This window comes from Pelodiscus sinensis, chromosome 13 (genome assembly GCF_049634645.1).
Source record: "Pelodiscus sinensis isolate JC-2024 chromosome 13, ASM4963464v1, whole genome shotgun sequence".
NCBI lineage: Eukaryota > Metazoa > Chordata > Testudines > Trionychidae > Pelodiscus > Pelodiscus sinensis.
The window spans coordinates 44,314,423-44,334,765 of record NC_134723.1 but is presented as its reverse complement, the minus strand read 5'-3'; the positions used below and the strand labels follow the sequence as shown (position 1 = coordinate 44,334,765).

The 20,343-nt window shown below is 43.0% G+C and overlaps 1 protein-coding gene across 1 annotated transcript in view; it reads right to left on the bottom strand.

Annotated features, from left to right (window-relative positions):
* The window catches only part of COMMD5 (COMM domain containing 5), a 31,100-nt gene extending 10,937 nt beyond the window's left edge, over positions 1 to 20,163 (bottom strand). Inside the window, exons 1-5 of the mRNA XM_075941122.1 lie at positions 19,910 to 20,163; positions 14,359 to 14,519; positions 12,659 to 12,687; positions 6,123 to 6,173; positions 1,317 to 1,412 (exon numbers count right to left, since the gene is read on the bottom strand). Coding sequence (XP_075797237.1) covers positions 1,317 to 1,412; positions 6,123 to 6,173; positions 12,659 to 12,687; positions 14,359 to 14,519; positions 19,910 to 20,078 — 506 coding nt within the window. The 5' untranslated portion in view covers positions 20,079 to 20,163. The remainder of the gene's footprint in view (positions 1 to 1,316; positions 1,413 to 6,122; positions 6,174 to 12,658; positions 12,688 to 14,358; positions 14,520 to 19,909) is intronic.
* Between the last annotated feature and the right edge of the window lie 180 nt (positions 20,164 to 20,343).

The window sequence follows — 20,343 nt, the reverse complement described above, 5'->3', positions numbered from 1 at the left end:
ATATCTAAGGTCATCTAAGATCATCTTCCTAGATATCTTAGGTCAAGCAGCACTAAGCAACAGTGCCTAAGTTGACTAAATCCTTCCATTCTTCCTATATTCTAAACTGCCGCTCCGGCTGGGGGAATCAAACTCTCCTGAAGACTGTGCTAAGTTTGTAGCTTGCTATTTTATTCCAGAGTCTATTCGGTGACCTGAAGAGTAGGAAATGAGTCATCTCTGTGCTACTTTCCATCATCAGATCTTGCCAAAGCCAGGTCAGGTACTGACAAGCGTCAGGGCTGGAAGCCTTGGGATCACTCTGCTTCCTCATCTCTTAAATAGAGAGGTGGCCTGATGATAAACAAGCATTGCTGACTGGGAGGGGAGTGGTAGAGTGACTGGAAAGGCAAATGAAAGGGAAGAATACAGAAAGCAGAAGATACAGCATTCCTGAGTTGTTTGGAAGGAATGGCAACAGCTGTGCCAAAGCGCATTTCTTCCCATCTGTTTGCCTTTGTCACTGAGATAGAGAATGCTGTTGTGCACTCTACTCAGGGCTACGCTCTGACACCATTCAGAAAGTGCAACTAGTTCCAAAGGTGGCAGGCTTACTAATAGTATATGCTGGAGCCCAGAGCACCAACGCTCTAAGAGCTGCACAGGTAGCCGATGGGATTCCAGGTGAAAGTCAAGGTGGTAGTCTCGGGATATAAGGGCAATCTTATCTAAGGGACTGCCTCTCCCCTTGGACCACACACACAATTGCAGTCAGTGGAGGGGCTAGAAATGGCACCTCTCTAAAAAGGGAAGTTTCTTTTTACTTCCACGCTTGGCCTGCCAGAATTCAAATTTATTAGCCTTCTCCCCAGGTTGCAAAGTTCATTTTTCTTTGTGGCATTTGGGGAGGGGAACAGGATGTGATTTGCTATTATATGATGTAATTACATAGAGGGACTGGAATGGATTAAAATTATGGGCAGGTCACTAAATAAGTTTGTTATATGCATTTTAAAATACCGAAAGGGTCTCTCAGTTTTGGAGGGAGCTTCTAGCCTGCGTGTTTTAGAAATCTAAACAAACAACGGAGGGCATTAAAATGCATGACTGTATTAACAAATGATGCAAGCATTTCCAACAGACTGATTTTATGTAACAGTAGCCTTGTATGTAATCTGATTTGGGTGTTACTCAAGGTTATTTCCATAATGTACCATTTAAGAGTGCATACAAAGCTATCAGAATGAGAAACATTTTACCACTGAAAAATGGCACTGCAATTAAGTCTCAGAATTGGAAAAACCTTTTCGCTGGTCCCACAGGCTTTTATTCCTTACCTTGTGGATATAGCCACATCCACTCTCCATTTCATGTCATTAACACTTGGCAACCTGTTTCCGTGTTTCATAGAACTGGCATCAACAACAGGACGCCTAGAAGATAAACCAGGGAAGGGAAATTATGATGCATATGTCTAAGGAAAAAAATGGAAAGGGCAAAAATCTCTCTCATTGCAAGCAAGTTTCCCCTCTGCGTCTAGCATCATTCAGAGCAGTCTGAAAAACTGTGGTTTTGTAAAGGGACTGCATCTTGTGGTCAGTGCTTCTCACTTTTTGTTGCGCTTTCCAAAAGGTAATTTATCAAACTACTGTGGTTAATTTCAGTAAACTGAGGTCACAGTAATGATCTGTAAGAGTTATGGTAGAGACCTGAGTGCTGAAATTAGAAACATAACATATAAGTCAGTGATGCACTATTTACAATTAGGGTCTTCTGCCAATATATCTTTATCTCCATGTGAGGCCAGCGCTGACAAATAAGAAAGGAAAGAGGGTTTAAACAAGGAAATTAAGACATGCAAACATGCTCCTCCCCAACTGCCCTCCCCTGAGCAAACATACAGACCTGCTGCAGCAGAGCTCGCCTAGTGTCAATTAACATCAAGTTAAAAAATGTTAACATCAGGGAGCAGTCTGAAGCATGCAGTAAAATGTCATCTCCTGGGTCCTTGTTAGAGTATGTAAAGTGGGTTGGATTAGAGTTCCTTATGTAATGCTCACAGCAAGCCCCAGCATGGCTTTTATGATTTTGTCTAGTCTAATAAATTAAAGTTCTGGCTTTTTACACAGTATTTTGTAGCAAGAGTCAGACATGCTGGGTTTAAGTGAATTTCTATGAGAAAATGCAGTTGTCAGTGATTAAACTTTAGAAGACCGACAGTCCTTACAATTTTAATAGCATCTTAAACTCAGGGTAAGTAAACAAGCCAAATCAGATACAAAAACACAACCACCATCCATTTTTAGATATACTCTCACAACTATCTCTAGAATGAGGTCACTCAGTGGTCTGCTGGGGAGACAGTCTGAACTTGGTGTTACTTTTTTTTTTTTGTGCTAAGCTTCTTGTGCTAGTGCAAGTTATTTATGGTACATTTGAAGCTACTCCAACCCAGGGCTGGATGATGAGTCACATAATCTCATTACACATTTATTTCAGAAGGGTTTCCTTTTTTCACAAACGATGATACATTTGTTTGATAATCTAATGTGTCTGCTTATAATTTATCCAGAGAAATTAGCAGTTAGACAAAGGTGCGTAACACCGACAGCCTAAGGTAGTATAATGCTCTCGAGTAGAGCAAAGGCAACCCTCACCCCCCAAAACAACACATCACAGGTTATTTTCAGAACCAAGAGGCATCCCTGATAGTGTGGACGAAACAAGTGCATAGAAAATAGATCTGGCTCTTGCCGATAGTCGGTCTGTGGATAAGAAGTAGGTCAACACAGCTGGGTGCAAATATGAGGAGTCAGAGCCTAGAAATGGGCATTAGCAGAAGCCTGATAGGCTTAAACAATATAAACATACCTTCCCCTCAATGGTGAGCTGCTACAGAGTATCATGTACAGGGAATCTTCGCAAAAATATCTATGTGGCTATTCCCTGCCTTTTTACATGTTAATGTCAGTCAGTGGAAGACACTTCAGCAGGGTCTCCGGGGCAGGAATGGAATAAGAAGCCTTTTCGGTTTTCTATGTTGCTGACGGTTGGTGTTGAAAGTCCACAGTGCAAACAAGTAGGTGACGACGAGACTTGGTGTCTGACTCACTTAGAGGTCACAAAAACTGTCTCAAAGCTTCCATCTTCAGTTTGGGGCTGGACTGAGCATTAAATACCAACCTCTTAAAAGGGCTTAGAAGGGGGATATTGATAGCTATAAACTTTTCTTTACAAGCAAGTGTCATTTTCACTGAACACCTTCTTAACCGTTTCCATCTAAAATACAAATGCAGCTGGATCCGGAAAAAAAATCAATGTATAAGAACATGGCAAAGAAACCCAGCAACCAAAGTGAAAAGAAATGGGGTGATGGTGACAGAAAAAGAAGAGTTTATTTAGACTGCAAAACATAAGACACTTTTATTTCACAGATTCTTCACTGCACCTGCTAAGATTCTAGTCCTCCAAAGCACATTTTTTTGGGGGGGAGGGGTGATGGATAAAGAGTTTCCATTAGTGACCCATGTAATGTTAGCACACACTTTGTGGTAATGCTAATTATCTCACCCATTACAAAGATAGCTTCCTCAATTATCACCCCTAATATCATTACCTCACAGACACTAATCTTTCCCCCCTCTCCTCCCAAGTTCTAAAATCTGATTTGTCAATTTTATGTGTGTTCACTTTTTTTTTTTAATTGTATCACTTTGGTATATATGGTCGTGCCAATTTTCTTCCACAAATTGATCTGAGGAAGTGGGTCTGGCCCTTGAAAGCTCATCACCTAATAAACCATCTTGTTAGTCTTTAAAGTGCTGCATAGTCCTGTCTTTTGGTTCAGCTAGACCAGACTAACACGGTTGTATCTCTATCACTATTCTGTGGTAATATGAGAGTGACTGAACATTGGACAAACTGGGAAATGCCACATAAGGATGTTCCTGGGGATCTACACGAGAGTGTCAGAGCACTCCAAGCAAAATGCATTGCAGCAGGAGAGCATCTGGAATGAACTCCAGGATGAGATGCAGTAACTCAACCAACAATGTCAAAATTAATGGAAAATTCTGGATTGCTTACTCTGGACATAGTAACATTCATTGTGTAATGAGCACACGACTCAGAGAGACGCACAGAACCATGGGACCCACTCTAAGCAACGATCTCACATTATAGTAATTTGGGAAAACCTGTACGGTATTAAAAATTGTAGGTATTAAAAATCTGAGAATGTACAGAAATTCCTTTAAAAAAGCAGCTTTAATTTCTTGCAGTTTATCTGATGGCGTCTATCAGATGTGCTGCTCGTTTTCCTTTATCTATACAGCTTGTTTTAATTTTGCAGAATTTTGGAACAGTCATTTAAGGTGCAAAACTATGTGGACAGGCCAAAAAATTATAAAAATAAGAAGTCAAATGGTTATCTCAAAGGAATCCATTTGAGATATGTAAGTTCATATGTGCTCTGAATCAAAAAATTCAATACTTTTCACTCCATCCTGGTCATGTGTTTTGAATAAGCATGCATACATTTATAATTCATTAAGAAAATGTAGGATTAAATGTTAGCTCATGTGCCTTAAGAAAGAATTCTTCAATCAGCTTCTTCAATATAGGACCAACAAAGAAAAAACCAAACACCACTTATCACCGACAGCCCCCAACTTAAACCCCTCCAGTGCATTAACAACTATCTACAGCCTATCCTGGAAAATAACCCCTCACTCACACAGTTCTTGGGGGACAGGCCAATCCTCACCTACAGACAACCCCCTAACCCGAAACAAATTCTTTCTAGCAACCATGCAACACACCATCATACTCATCCAGGAATCCACTCCTGCAATCATCTCTGGTGCCAACTCTGTCCACACATCTATACAAGTGACATCATCACAGGACCTAACCACATAAGCTACCACATCAGAGGCTCATATAACTGCACATCCTCCAATGTGATCTGTGCCAGCAATGCCCCTCTGCCATGTGTATTGGCCAAACTGGACAGTCTTTACAACAAAGGATTAATGGAAACAACTCAGGTTTTTGAAATGGTGACACAGAAATCCATTGGGGAACATTTCAACTTGCCCACGCACTCACAAATGGATCTAAAAGTGACTATTATTATTACAAAGTAAGGATGTTAAATATCAATTAATTTACTAGTTGAATAGCCGATGGAATTTCCATCGACTACTCAACTTGTCAATAGGTACTTCCGCATTCCTCCTTTGAAACATACAAGAGCCCCAGGGAGGGCTCTTGTGCATTTCAAAGCAGAATCGGGGCTCTTGTGCATTTCAAAGGGGGAAGTGCCCTCGTGGAGCCCGGAGTCAGCAGGAGTTCCCGCTGGCCCCAGGCTGCATGCGGCGTGCCAGCCTTGAAATGTGTAAGAGTCCTCAGCAGGCGCGCTCATGCATTTCAGAGCAGAAGCGCCCGCATGAAGCCTGGGGTCAGTGGGGGACTATAAGTCCCCCAATGACCCTGGGCTTCACAGGGCACTGTCACTTTGAAATGCCACACGGAGCTTGGGATCAGTTAGGGAGTCCCCAGCTGACCCCGGTCTCCATGCGGCGCTGCCGCTTTGAAGTACTCCCTTTTCCTCTCCCTCACCCCCTTTGTTGCCTCTGATAGGGGCAGCAAGGACGGGGGGGGAGGGAAGCGACTAGTCGACTCAACTATCCAATAAGCACTTGCTTATCACTTTGAAGTAGGAGATCTCCGGAAAAGGGCTTTTTGAAGTAAGAGATCTCTGGAAAAGGGCTTTTTTCCGGAGGATCGGGGCCAGTGTAGACGCTCTTTTCCGGCTTTTAGAAAAGCCGGAAAAAAGCAGCGGACATTTTTATTTAAATGCCGCAGGGGATATTTAAATCCCCCGCGGATTTCCCTATTACGACCTGTCAAATTAGCATGCCCCTTTCGGAAAAGGGGCCAGTGTAGACGTAGCCACTATGTCTGAAGTGCACACAAAAGATTGTTGTTACCATAGAATAGTGGTTTTTCATCACATCTAAGAGTTCCAAAGGAATCAGTGCCTCAATGAAATTTTGTAGGGGTCTACAAGTGAAAATATGTTGAAAACCACTGCTCGACTTCTGAGGAGAGAATGGAAATTGATTTATAAAATTACTAACCTGTTACCAAAGACTACACTGACGAAGTCCATGATGAACTCTTCTGGTATCCTTGAAGAAAAGACCAACAATATAAGATAAAAATGTAAATGTAACTACCATTTTCTTTCAAGTTATGTACCCTTTTCTTTCAAGTTATGTAAACCACTATATATTTAAAAACACAAATAGGTTCAAACTCTCTAGTCTGGCACTGTCTGTGGTCCAGCATGATTTTGGTTAGCCGGATGTCCACTTATCATGGGTGTGGCCACGTCTCCCACAGTCCCTTAAAGTTTGTTTACAGCTACCAGGCCTGGCTGTTAGTGTTATGTGCTGTTATTTAGCTCTAAATTACCCCTAAATGTCTTCTAAGAGCCCAGTAAGCACTGGAAGCATTGGTAATGCTGGTAGACAACACTGACCTCCTATGGTCCAGCAAATCCTCTGGTTTGGCACTGGTCAGTTCCTGAAGGTGCCGGACTAGAGAGGTTCAATCTGTAGTTTTATCAATATTTTATATTTTTCCTCATTTAGAATGGCTATCAGATTTTAAACAATCACTTAAGTTCAGTCAAATTTAGAGGAACATAGCCTACAAGGATTCCACTACATTTTATATTCAACATCTTGGGAACTCCATTTCACCTTTCCTTCCTTTGTTTATTCCCTAAAGTAAATGGTTAGTTACATCAAGTAGGAATTGCAAAGGTACTCAGCACTGGCCTAATTCTGCTTCCAGTGAAGTCAATCAGTGTTTTATTAGCGACTTCATTGGGAGCAGAATTAGGCCAAAGCTGGGTGCCTTGGAAAATCCCAACCAACATATCTTTTTTGAGGTTACTTCCATCTTAAGTATCAGAGGGGTAGCCGTGTTAGTCTGAATCTGCAAAAGCGGCGAGGAGTCCTGTGGCACCTTATAGACTAACTGAAGTGTTGGAGCATAAGCTTTCGTGGGCAAAGACAAAGTGGGTCTTTGGAACATAAGCTTTCGTGGGCAAAGACCCACTTTGTCTTTGCCCACGAAAGCTTATGCTCCAACACTTCAGTTAGTCTATAAGGTGCCACAGGACTCCTCGCCACTTCTATCTTAAAGTTCAAGGATAGAGAAGAAAAAGATTTGCAAAGAAAAGCATCTCAGAATGATGTAGAAATCTCTGGAATAGCTCAGTGTTTATGAAAAAATGTTACATAGAATGTGTTTAATAATATTGCATTCACATAACGTCTTAATGCACACAACAATGTACTGAAGATCAAAAAACCCAGGAAAGATTCCTGGCTGGAATGGCTTATTGGTTATAGGTGGGATAGAAACACACAAGAACAACGTAAGAATTTACATAGATTGGGTGTGGCCATTGTATCTTGAATGCTCAATGGAAAGGAGGATTTTAAATAGCTTCTTTTAGGGGAAGTTTGGTTTACATTAGGGATGTTAAAATGCATGAAATTAGCTAACCATGTACAAATTTCAGTGGTTACAGAGTTACACATAGGGCAGGAGTCAGCTCCTGGTGCACACCCGCTGCGAACCAACTTCTGCCTGCCTCACCACTCCCAGGGAGCTGGCTGCTGCCCCGTACAACATAGGCAGCAGCATGGGGCGGCAGGCAGCTTCCCAGAAGACAGACCAGGAGCCGTATGTAGTCATTTAAATGGCTACTCTCTTGCATCCCTAGTTTACATTGGTGGGAAGGGTATTCCAGACACAAGGAAGAAAGCAGAGGAGTGCTTTTCTGGCTCTGTATGCATCCTCTCTGATATTAAAAGCAAAAGCCCCACGATATCAACACTGCCTGTATTCTCTGGGCAAGCATTTCTACTGAAACGCCCCCACAGAAACAAGGTTCTTTATGGCAAACAACTCTTCCTGGCTGCTCCTCTGTAATGGCTGAACAAAGGGGACTAGAGGGCACTATCAATGCACTGTGTTGATTGTTCCAATGTAGATTACTCAAACACACATGACATTCTAATACAGCCTTTGCAGCCCCATTATTTTCACAATTCAACTTATGCTTTCAAGAAACCCACAATGTGCAGACATTGTCCCTGGATTAAGTAGCTTACATTTTAGTCCAGGCAGTCACAGAAGGAAGAGATCAGACAAACAGTGTGGAACTGGAAATGATGCAAGTATCCAGCAATGATAATTTTTAAAGGATTTGTTGAAAAGAGTGTTTCCAAGAGAGGTCTGTGGCACAAAGAGGAGGCTGTGAAGGCACCCTTATCCAATGTTATGGACCGTATGTTGGCCCGAGTTTCCAAAATACTAAGTATGCAGAGAAAAAGGATTCTTACCAGTGTTTGCAGCCTCACTCCCACTATCTCAGCAGCTTTTGTATTGCTAAATGAAAGGTGAATTTGAGAGGCTGCTATTTTCTCTGCTGATGAAAGTGTGTATCTAGAGAAAACCTGCATGTTGTGATCCTGCATGACAACTAGAGAGACAACGACAGTGAGGCAATCCATCCTAAGCGGGCTTGTCTTCTCCGCCTCCTTTTCCACTAGACCTATTGAGGCTAAGAGCCAGGGTAAGGAACTAAAGATCATAAAAGCAGTTGCCAAGATGCTGAGAGCTATAGTACCTTTGTATGTCTGATACCAGCCAAAACAGTTTTCAGCCTCACTGAAGGGAATGGTATAGACTAAGGGGAAGGCAAAAGCAAGCAATATGACTCAATCCCATAAGTTCAGGAGGAGAAACATCAGACAACTTGCTGTCTCTGCTTTGCCTGCCCAAATTCTGGCAGCTAATCAATATAAGAGAGCTGTTGTTCAGAAAGGTACATGTATTCTTCATATATGTGGTCATGGTGCCAATTAGAAATCTTGTCCCAACACCACATGCCAGTTGATGCAAATGGAGATATTTCTTTGGTTAATTAATACATCCCAGGGGAGCGAGTGTGTGCTTTGCATACAGTTCAGATATGCTATGCAACAAGATTAAAGCCATTTCCTATAAGAATCACTGAAGTTGTGAAAGAGCCAACCCATCTAAAACATAACAGCTTTCAAAATCCCTGTCTGCCCTCCTGAGCAGAAAGATGCTATTTACTCATTTAAAAACCTAGCCTCCAGATGAGCAGAAATCGTGATTAAAAGAAAAAAAATCATATGAAAACGTTAGAAGACACCTCCCCTTAACTTAATTAGCTTATTAGCATCTCACCAGGGTACGAGAAAACTACCAGTGTAAACTTCTAGGATTGAGAGCAGTATGAACACACAGGCAAGTGAACTTTTATGACTATGCCAACCACATTAACGGCAGCAACGAAGCATGTGTATTGTCACTCTCGTGTAATTTCCTGTTAGCAAGAAAGGCCAATCCTGTAACAAGAGTCACCTAGGCTGAGTAATGAAGTCTCTTACCTGGGAAGAAAGTGTTGGTAATAACATGATTAATCTATTAGTGGGAAGCAAAAACAACAAACAAGTGTCACACAATGGCACAGTGGTCAAGAGCAGGGGACTGGATGTCAGGAATCTGGATTCCATTTCCAACTAACGCTGTCTTGTGCTTTGAAAAGTTTTATTTTTCAATCTCAATTTCTTCTGTACAACAGGGATAATATTTACTTACTCACAAGTGGCATGACTGTTATTTTCTCTTGACCATATTAATGAACTTCTTAATATTCCACACAGAGAAGATAAAGCTCCTGCCTTATTCTAGGGCAAATAGGCAAACAAATTCGGATCCAGTACACCAGATGTTCAAGGACCAGTGTTCCCTGTAAGCTCTGCACTTGTGGGGCCACTCAGGAGAGATTTGAATGCCACCCAGCTGATTAGCAGTGTCCTCAGCAAAGTTTTTGTTTTTACCAGTGGTACACATTAGCACATGCTCTGCAGCATATTAAACATGTATTCTGCACATGGATGGAAAAGATAAAAGGAAACATTGTGAAGGACTGGAAAGTCATATCAGAGTGGTGCAGATTTATTAAAAAAGTAGTGTTGGAAAGGGCTTCTCAGAAAAATGCAAAGGAGACAAGGCAATACATTGACCTAAATGAAAAGGGAGACCGTCCCAAGCAGTGGGGTAGCATGAAAGGTGATACAAAGATGAAATGGGGACAGTGTACAAAGAAGAATGGGGTTATGCAGGAAGATTGGATAGCTTAAAAAGTTAACTGAGAGGTCAGCAGCCCCAACTGCCAACAATCTTATTGAAAGCAGCTTTGGGAGACTGAAAGAGGCAGAAACCTGAATGAATGCCAAAGAACTAGGAGACAGAATGTTAGTAAGACAATTTGAGAGCCCAGTAAAAAGATGCTACACAGAAGCATAAAATATTAAAAGAAACACACAGGGAATGGGTTGCATTTTCTCTTATTTCTCCCCATTTCAATGTTCAGCAACAAGCTATGAAGATCCCTACTGTGCAGTTAGGACGAACTTACTGGTCCTGAACTTCTATACAAAGATATTATTTCCAAGCAGACTGAAATGGATTTTGACACAGTTGTTGTAACAAACATTGTGCTTTGCTGGCTAATTAGCACAAGCGATCACAGCTGAACAATGCAGTAGGATTTCATGAGTGTTATATCATTGTCCTTTCAAAGCAAAAAGTAGGACAGTTCCTCAACTTCTGAAATGTTGTCACTGTCTTAGCAAACATACGTACAAAGTATTGCATGGCGGGTGTGTGCACGCGCATGTCACATTTGTATAACCTACATAAAGGACTAAATTGTGCCGTCTCCCCTATGTATGAAATTTACTGCATGAATTCAATGCCAAATCATATCTTACACAATGCCTGAATATTTCTCCTGGCTTCACATGACCTCATTATCAAAGTATTATATGTAAATTACCTCTGAATGGGACCGCGTTACATTACACTATTTCACACAATAGCTCAGTTGATATCATGGTAAAATAATTAAAGTGGTAATCAAGTTCTTTTGGGGAGGAGGGTGAGATGGATGGAGAGTGATGGATGGAAAGGGTGAGGCAAGGACAAAAAGGCTCAGTTCTTTATGATGTTGCACTTGAAGGATGAAGCCAATCTCATACAGTTCTCTCAGCAGACTCATTGGTATGTTGTTATACTGATCACTCTGACATTTTAGAACAAACCTAACTTTGAAGAGCTGTATTTTTTTTTAAAACAGGGAGTGTTTGGAGAAAACTAGTCTGACAGCCTGGGAGCCTCAAATCCTCTATCTACAAAGCAGGTACAGCTCAGAAAGTAATAAGCACAAGTTCCTTTATACCACACTTTCAGTGTGCCTTGAACTGGAGAATGCTGGCGAGGATTGTTGCTGGGATTGAAAGTTTTATTCTATTATATTTGTATTTTAGGATTAATAATGTAGCAATGCAAGGTAACGTATTAACACATATCATCATTTTATTAAATTAAGCCCTTTAGTAAGCCCTTTTGTTTTAAAGTTTAGTCAATTTAGTAACTAAGGAAATAGAGTTTTGGTATTGTGTCTATGTTAATGAGACTAGAGGGCTGTTGAAGGCTGAAGTTTTAATTGTTTGATTTACAATGCCTCTTGCTTTGCCCAATATGAGATATTAATGTTATGCTTTTCTTCGAAAGGCCTTGTAAAAGATTGTGTGTGTGTGGAAGTGGTATGTGTGTGTCGAGATAAAGGTGCGAAGGTTATTGCTCAGAACCAGATGGCCAAAGGAGGGGTGAGCGTGGGTGAAAACAGACTGATCGGCGTCAGAAGATCCATCAGTAACCACCAGTGCGTACCCACGGCCAAGGAATGATTGGGTTGGCAGATTGACGGCTTTAAAGTGAAGCAAGCACCCCTAAAAGACGACTGATTACAGGATGAGCTTTGGAGGTGTTTTGGGAATGACTGACATCAACAAGATAACACGTCGGTCACGGGCTGACACAACGGAATCCATTAACTTCAACAGAGAAAAGGATTATAAAAGCAGGGTGCTTTGCTATGGAACTTTGGATTCGTCTTGCCACCAACTCCAGAGGAGCATCAGATCCCACGACCGACAAAGGTCCTGCTCTCCCTCTGTGATTGATCTAACTGGCCACTAGATTGATACAGACTCTGGACTGGTAATTATAACATCGTCTGGAGGGACTGTGTGTCTCTGTGTGTGTGTGTCTGAAAAGCATATGCAACTGTTGTATTCTCAATAAATGCGGTGTACTGCCTTTTCCCCTATAAAAAAATCTTGTGCACTTCGTTTAAGCATAACATTGTGACTGGATAGATTCAATCCTTGAAATCTCAAAGTGACTCTCAATCATAGTTGTGCTTTTGTGATGCTCTTACTTGTTCATGGGGAACTGGCTGGGAGCACATACTCATTTCACAAAGGCTGTCACTAGATAGCATCAACTTTTGGATGATACTGACCGGGGCTGGCTTTCAATTGGCAACCTAAATGGGAGGCTGGTTTGAGAAATTCATAATGACACAGAGCCTCTCCCCCCCCACAAGGAACAATGATTTTGAAAAAGTTGATTACAACAGCTTGTTCCCTCTTCAGGGAAGCAGTTGTACAAAAACAGTTACAGTGAACAATTGACGTGAAATAAACGGGCATACCTAAGATTCTGCAGATCTTCCTTAAAAACCTACAAAGACAAGGAATGTGCAATTTACATACTGTAGACTTGAAAACTGGTTCCTCGTTACAAATAATATACATTTACAAAAACTAAAATAGAGATAGCTTACTTGTTAGCCCTCCCAGAAAATTATTCTGTACTAATACTCCTGAGATGGCAAAATGGGTGTTTCAGATGTGTTTATGTGACTTAAGGAGCAGAAGTCAATTGTCAGTGGGGATGTGTGCTCCTAAATCACTTAGACATATTTATACTGCCCACTACTGGCAGCAGCATGTAAGGCATGATTAGCTACCTGCCACATTGAAAGGCAAGTTGTGCCCTCAGTGTGGTGTGTAGCTGTATGAATCAGTGCAAGGGCATAGAGGCAGCAGGGAAAGGCTCTGGCAGCAGGAGACTATGCTCCTAAAAAATAGCAATGTAGATGGGAAAGGCACTGCTCGGTCATGCAGAGAGTTATGCATTTATTCACAAGGTTCAAGCAAGTCTTGACTCTACTCGCCAAAGCAGTGCCTCACCATTATTTATACACTAGATAGGGATGTGTTGTATATGTGCTGCACACACTGCTGTAAGGAGTGAGCTTTGTAGACACATTTGAAAACTCCACCCAGTCGTTTTAAGAACAACCTCTGTTATTCCATCTTAATTATATATACACGTTTTTCCTTTTGGAATCATTTTTTGCTTTCCTGGAAATATTTCAGGATGCTAGTTTAAACTAAGAGAACAAAACAGAAGTTGTAAAAGATAAATTCTGAGCACTAAAGAAATGCAAATACATCATTATAACAGTACAGTGGGCGATCCCTCCTTACACCACCTTATGACAGAGAAAAAACATCTTGACACAAAAGATGCCAGGAAACTAAAAACTGGCATATTTAAAAAAGAAAATAAAATCAGACAAAGAAATAAACATAAATTAAAATAAAGCAAAAGATAAGGGAAACAAAATAATGAAATCATAATGAACAGGAGAGGAGAAACAAGGCAGAGAGATTTCGTGACTTTTTTCAAATTCACAGGGAACATGTAGCAGAGCCAGGAACAGAACTCAGGTTTTCTGATGCTCAGTGCCTTACTCTGTAATAGAGTAATGCTGTGCCCACGAAAGTTCATGATCTCATCTACATGTTTTGTTAGTCTTTAAAGTACTACCAGACTATTCGTTGTTTTTTAAAGTCTAACAATAAAATTATCCTTCCTTAAAGTTATAGATACAAAGCAAGGAAAAACAGATGAACTGCACAATTTCACAGCACAGCATACATAGCAAAAATGTAGTGCAAAAAAGTTAATGGCAAAACAAAAGGCAAATTTTCAAAAAAAAAAAAATGAGAGACTGATACAAAATGAAGACAAACAAAACAGACATGCACAACCAGAATGCAAACGACCAAGGTAGAAAATGGATACAAGTAAACCTTTTCCATAAATTAAGCTTTCCCATAAACGTTTGGGGGTAAATGCAGAAACATCTTGCAAATCTGTATTTTAGGCCTTTTTAAAAATAGACTGACAAGATAAAAGATTAGTAACAACAAATGCATTCTCCGCAGAGAACCTTCTACCAGTTTTACCCAACCTTTTTGAGCTGAGCTACATACTCCTTGCAGTAATTTGCAAGCAGCACAACCGTAATTTATCAAAGCACCCTGCATTCCTTCTACTTACTTCTTGCTTGAAAGTTGATACAGGAAGCCGCAGGGCCTCTCTGAGAAGAGTATACATGCCAGAGATGAGCGAAGTGAGCTTCTCTTCTGATAGATCAGTGCTCTCTGCAATCGCCCTGACAGATTCTTTACAATCTTTTCCTTCCAATGCACTGACAACAACTGCAACAAAGAAACCAACAGCATGCTTCTGTACAATGGGGAAAGTGCAATGTGTGTGTAGACAGGCACACAGGTATTTCCCTAATTTTGCTTGATGAGGAGGCTGGCCTTCTCCTCTGGCAATGATATACCACCCCATGTCTTTGTAAATACAACTCACTGTTCACCAGATCTATTGTGCAACACCATTTTGCACACAAAGCTTGAGTTGATGGAATAAGTGCTACATTTTATAGTAGAACTGTTAGCAGCAGTGGCTGAGCTTGATTTGACTAATTTGCTTCCCATCATGAAACTGAAAATGGAACACAAATTCTTTCATCATCAGGTCACTGGTTTAAATCACATGGATGCATAGTGACCCAAATTCATTCACATCACAAGTCTGTTTTGGTGGTTTACCTACTTTAGAATTACCTGTACTGCTGGCACTTGTTAGCAGGAGCAGGACTGAGAACTAACTTTCTTTAGATACCAGAATTACAAATGACACCTGGTTACAAGCTCTGCAAAGAGGTTAAAGAGCAAATGGACAAGAAGGTAAAGCAACATACTTACTCTCTTGAGCTGGCCTCTCTCAATCAATATCAAGACACATTTTTGGAGCAGTTTGCACTGTAGTTAACGTGCAATACCAGCACCAAAAGTCAGCCAGGCTGCATCATCATAAAGAGACACCTTTGGTTGGACTCCCCAAGACCTTCAATATCTGTTTACTGAAATATTTACCCGGCATTGCCTGGGTCCTTAACGCTATTAATATTTGTTTTTTTAGAAAATAAAAGAGTGGGTCTGAGATGAGTTCAGTATACAGGCTGCCCCGGGAAAGGAGCAGCAGCTTGGAGCCAGGTGAGAGGCACCTGTCCATGGCTGCTGCAGTTCTGGCTGGCACAGCTGGGAGAGGGGTGCTTGTCCCCCCAGCTGGGGCAAGTACAAGTTCGTCTGCCTCCTGCACTCCCCAGCCAGAGTGAAGCCAGGTCTACATTAGACCTGGAAGGTCAGGTTAAGGTACGCAACTCCAACTACATAATACATAGCTGGAGTCTGCCTACCTTAAGCCGAGGTTGGTGCCATCTTCACAGAGGGAGGCCAACGGGAGCAAATGCTCTCATTGGCTTCCTTTACTCCTTGCAACTGCGAGAAATACCAATGCCGACTGGAGCTACCCTTAGCCTTCAATTTCACTAGACTCACTAAATTGAATGCCAGAAGATCGATCTCTGGTGTTGTTTTCTCTGAAGGGGTGTCTGGGAGGCAGGAGGCTCTGGGATGGGGCAGTCCCAAGTGGGGATGTAAGCAACTAGTCAGGTAGTTAATAAGTAGTATGCTTATTATTATCCAATAAGCATAGGCTACTCATCTATTTGCTGAGTGACTACTCGCTTCATCCCCCCCCCACTGCTTCTGTATCAGAGGCAGCAAGCGGTGGGGGTGGAAGGAGGGGAACAGGAGATGGTGCTGGGGGGGGCCAGCTTAAAAGCCAGTTCCCCACAGCACTGTCTCCATGGTGGGGAGTGGAGAAGGGGAGGGGAGGCAGAGCTGCAGCAGTCCCAGAGCGGGTGCGAGCCAGGAATATTTAGTCCTGGCTCATGCCACCCCCGAGAGCTAACCCTGTTGTGGCTCTTACTACATTTAAAATACAAAGTAGCAACAGTGGCGGCGAGCACCCCCCCAATCGACTAATAATCAATGGAAATGCCATTGACTACTAGATTAGCTAAACAGCCGCTAATTAACTTCCCTAGTCCAGGGTGTGTGTGTCCATCCCAGCCAGCCTGTTTCACCTACCTGGTGATTCTCTCTTTTCTGTATGGTTTTACGAAGAGAAATCTCATTCCAGGCAAACCCCGTTTTCCTGGCACAACCAAACCTTCCCTTGGTTTAAGTTATGATAAGAGGAAACTGCATACCCAATTTGGTGGTTCCAGCTCTTTCCAATTAGAAGGAGTTCTTGAATAGACAGACAAACTCTACTGTAGGTTTTTTCACATTCCATATACACAAAGGATTATCAAATGAATTTGGCTTATATACAATGTTGCATCTACAATCAGATCTTATGGGCAGACCTCACAAACTCAGGATGCTCTATTGGAAAAGATTAACATCTACCTAAGTGGATGGGTTTGCAGGACCAAACCTTTAAACTGAAAACGTATTATGCTTGATTTTCACGTTTTAATCCAGGAGGAAAACCAGTTAAAAATGGCCAGGCTGGAACAGCAGCTTAACATTAAGGTTTAAAAAATAAAAAAAGTTCTAACTGAACTGCCAGATTTCCTTGTGGTATTCAACTAATTCCACTCACTACCAGCTTCTATTTTTGGTCAATTTTATTTACTTTTGTACATTTTTAGATGCAGTGAAAGATTCTATTAAAAAAAATCAGAGCAGTAGACTGAAATCTTCTGTATGTATCCACAGAACAGATGTACACATTTTTCCATAATACTGGAAAATGAGTCAACCTTAAAGCTGAAGAATTGTCTTTAAAGAAGAAGGGGAAGATTCCTTCTTTACTGAAACTGCCTAAAAGAGTGTCAATTAGTACCAACTAGTGAGGATGTTTTTTCTGTTATACATCTAATCCACATCCAGACTAGAAAAGCAGGTTGTGTTTTACAACACATTAGCTAGCTGTGATCAACCTAACAGAGACCAGAGAATGGGGGGCAGGTGGTGAGGTTAACCAACACAATCAACCCAGTTTACAGTAAGTGCAACATCTTTAAAAATCACATAAGTTACAACATACTAGCTATTATGTTTTAAAACAATCTGTTTTCTTCATTTGGACATTACACAGAAATTGAACTGGGATCAATAATTACCAAGCAGCCACATGACCATAAATGACCAAAGAAGTGAAAATTTCCTTTTCTCATTAGCGAAGCTTATGAGTATTTCTCTTCAAACCAATATGATCTATTTTACAATGTATATTACACTACCCTAGAATGCACAAACTGTTTATTGCAGCACATTGTAAACAACTACCTAGATTTATTGGACTGCTGATATTCACATTCTAGTAACATTCCCAGTTGATACTTTTTCAAGATTGATTACTGGTAGGCAGCATGTCCAGTAGATAGAGCAGAGGAGACCTAGGTTTTCCTCCAGGCTCTGGAAGTGGCTCAGATGACTTCACTGCACCTTAGTTTCTCCATCTGTCAAAAAGGGATAACACTGATTCCCCAAAACCCTTGTGAATAAGGTAAACTAAATGCTGAGATCAATGTATGGCTGGATTGTGAGAGTGCAAAGGTTGCTTGCAACATGAAACTTCATCACACATCCAGTGAGTCAGAGCTAACATGCCATTAATGTACACTTTCAGACTTACATTCAGGAGAGCTTCCAATACTTTTGGCAGGAAAACCTTGACACTCTGGTTTTACATATTTTCAACTCTGCGGTTGTATGACATTCCATGTCATTTTGACATTAGCTATAATATAGTATGATACATAAACAAATTCACCACAACTTCCAAGGCTGCCAAACCTTCAAGCTACAATATAGTATGACACACTCAAATTCACACCTTTCAAGGCTGCCAGTCCTTTAATGGAGTAATAGTTTGTAGATACAGCTTGTAGTTCACCATGTGCTAGAATGTCAGCAAGAGGAAAAGACAGGTAGATGGAGACTTGTTCTAGCTCTGCTTATTCTGGAAAAGTAGGTTTCCTTTGGTCATAAGTGAAAATTTGATCAGGGTGCTGCAACAATTTCTACAGTGGGATGCTGAGAGCCAAAGGTAAACCCTGTGATGGAAACCACTTCAAGTCCTGGGGTATGACAGCAGGACCCCTAGCTCCACACCTGTGGTTTGGGGAGCGAATTGAAGATTGAGAAACACTGACTTAGAACATGGAAACAAAGTGGTCCATGAAACCACTTTGAAAAGCCTATTAACTGGCTGCACCAGATTGATTACTTACCGGCGCCACAGAACCTTGTGGCTCCTATTGGCTCCCTTTTGCCATTTGCAGCCAAGGGGAGCTGTGGGAAGCAATGGCCTAGGCCATGACCCTTCCTGTAGCTGCAAACAGCAAAACAGAGCCAATAGGAGCTGCAAGGCTCCATGGCTGTGGCGCCGGTAAGTAAACAAACTGGCATGGTCAGTTAACAGGTTTCTCAAGGAGGTTTTGTGGACCACTTTGAGAAACACTGTTCTAAGTTAAAATAATAAGCATGTCTGAGAGACTGGTTGCTCCTCCTATGTGAGGAAGGATGCACTGCACAATGAACTTACCATGACATCATTACCACTGAAGTTAAATCAATATAGGATTTAGGGAGAAGAGGCACTCATTCCTGGTGCCACTGTGGTTTCCTACCTCCAGTCCTCCTTAGTAATACTGGCCTGGACAAAAATGGATCTGCATCCAATTTTGCTTGACCATCCAGTGAATCTGCCTATTTTTTATTCCATTACCTACAATTATTATGTAGCTGGAGATCTAGCTTCAGTTATGAGCTAGATGCTCTATTATCACTCCGATATACTAGCACTAGGATGCTAATGCCAACTAGAGTCAGACCTTAAGACACCTGCGTGCAGATACAAACTTTATACCAACATTCAATCTGTAAATATAGTTTACAGATGTCCTCATCCCTGGATGCATATATCCGTGGACTTGCAAGGCTCTACAGACCATCTTAATCTAACAGCTGTTTACTGTCTCCTTCTTAGAGTTTTTAGCTCTCTCTCTGTATTATTCAGATCCAGTACTCTCTCTGGGGAAGAGAGTTGCAGGATCCTAAAAAGAGGAGGAATCCAGGCCCACTGGTGGGGAGTACCTGCAGGAGGAAAAGCAGGAGGCCTCTGCCTGTTGCAGGGGATGCAGGATCCTGGGGAGACACAGGTTGGCAGGGAAGGCCACAGGATTCCTGTGGAGGAGCAGAAAGTCCCTGCCTATGGGGGGGGGGGGGAAGAATGTGCAGGACCCCTGAAGAGCAGGAAGCCCCTCCCTACTCATTGCTGGGGCACTGGGCCCCAGGGAAGCAGACGATTCGGGAGGAAGGAGTGCAGGACCCCAGGGAGCACATACTGCAGGGGAAGGGGCCACAGGAGCCCAAGGGGGCACATACTGGGAGAGGGGGTACAGGACCTTAGGGAGCACATGCTGCGGGGAGGGGGGGCAACCAGAAGCCAGAGTGAGCACATTCTGCAGGAGTGTGTGTACAGGATCCTGGGGGAGCACATGCTGCGGGGGGGGGGAGAAATGCTACAGGGGGGCGGGACCCCGTGGGGGCACAAGCTGCGGGGGACCCCAGGGGAGCACATGCTGCAGGGGGGGCGGGGCTCCGTGGGGGCACATGCCGGGGGGGGGGGCAGGCTCCCGAGCGAGGGCGGGGCCGGGGGGCTCGGCGGGCCGTACCTGTCAGCAGGCGGCGGAAGGGGTCCCGGCCCAGCCCCCGCAGGGCCCGGGCCATCGCCTCCACCTCGGCGGGCAGGCGGGCCCCCAGGAAGCTGGCCCGGCCCAGGCTGCTCTCGCCGGGCAGCGGGTGCGGGTAGGGCGGCGACCCCGCCTTGCCGGCTGCAGCCATGGCGGCCCGAGCGCGCCTCAGCCCCGCGCGCCCCCTGCCGCGCCCAGGCCGAAGCGCCGCGCCGCCGCCAGGCACGCTGGGAAATTGCGGGGGGAGCCCGCCCACGGCCCCGCGTTTGACAATGGGCCGCCCCGCCCCCTCCCCCCCGCGCGCGGAGCCATGGGCTGTGCCGGGTCTGACGGGCAAGAGAAAGACGCAGGCGGCCGCTACCAAGGGGCAGCCTCAGAGGGGCGGCCCTGCGGGCCTGTAGCTGTAAGAGCAAGGC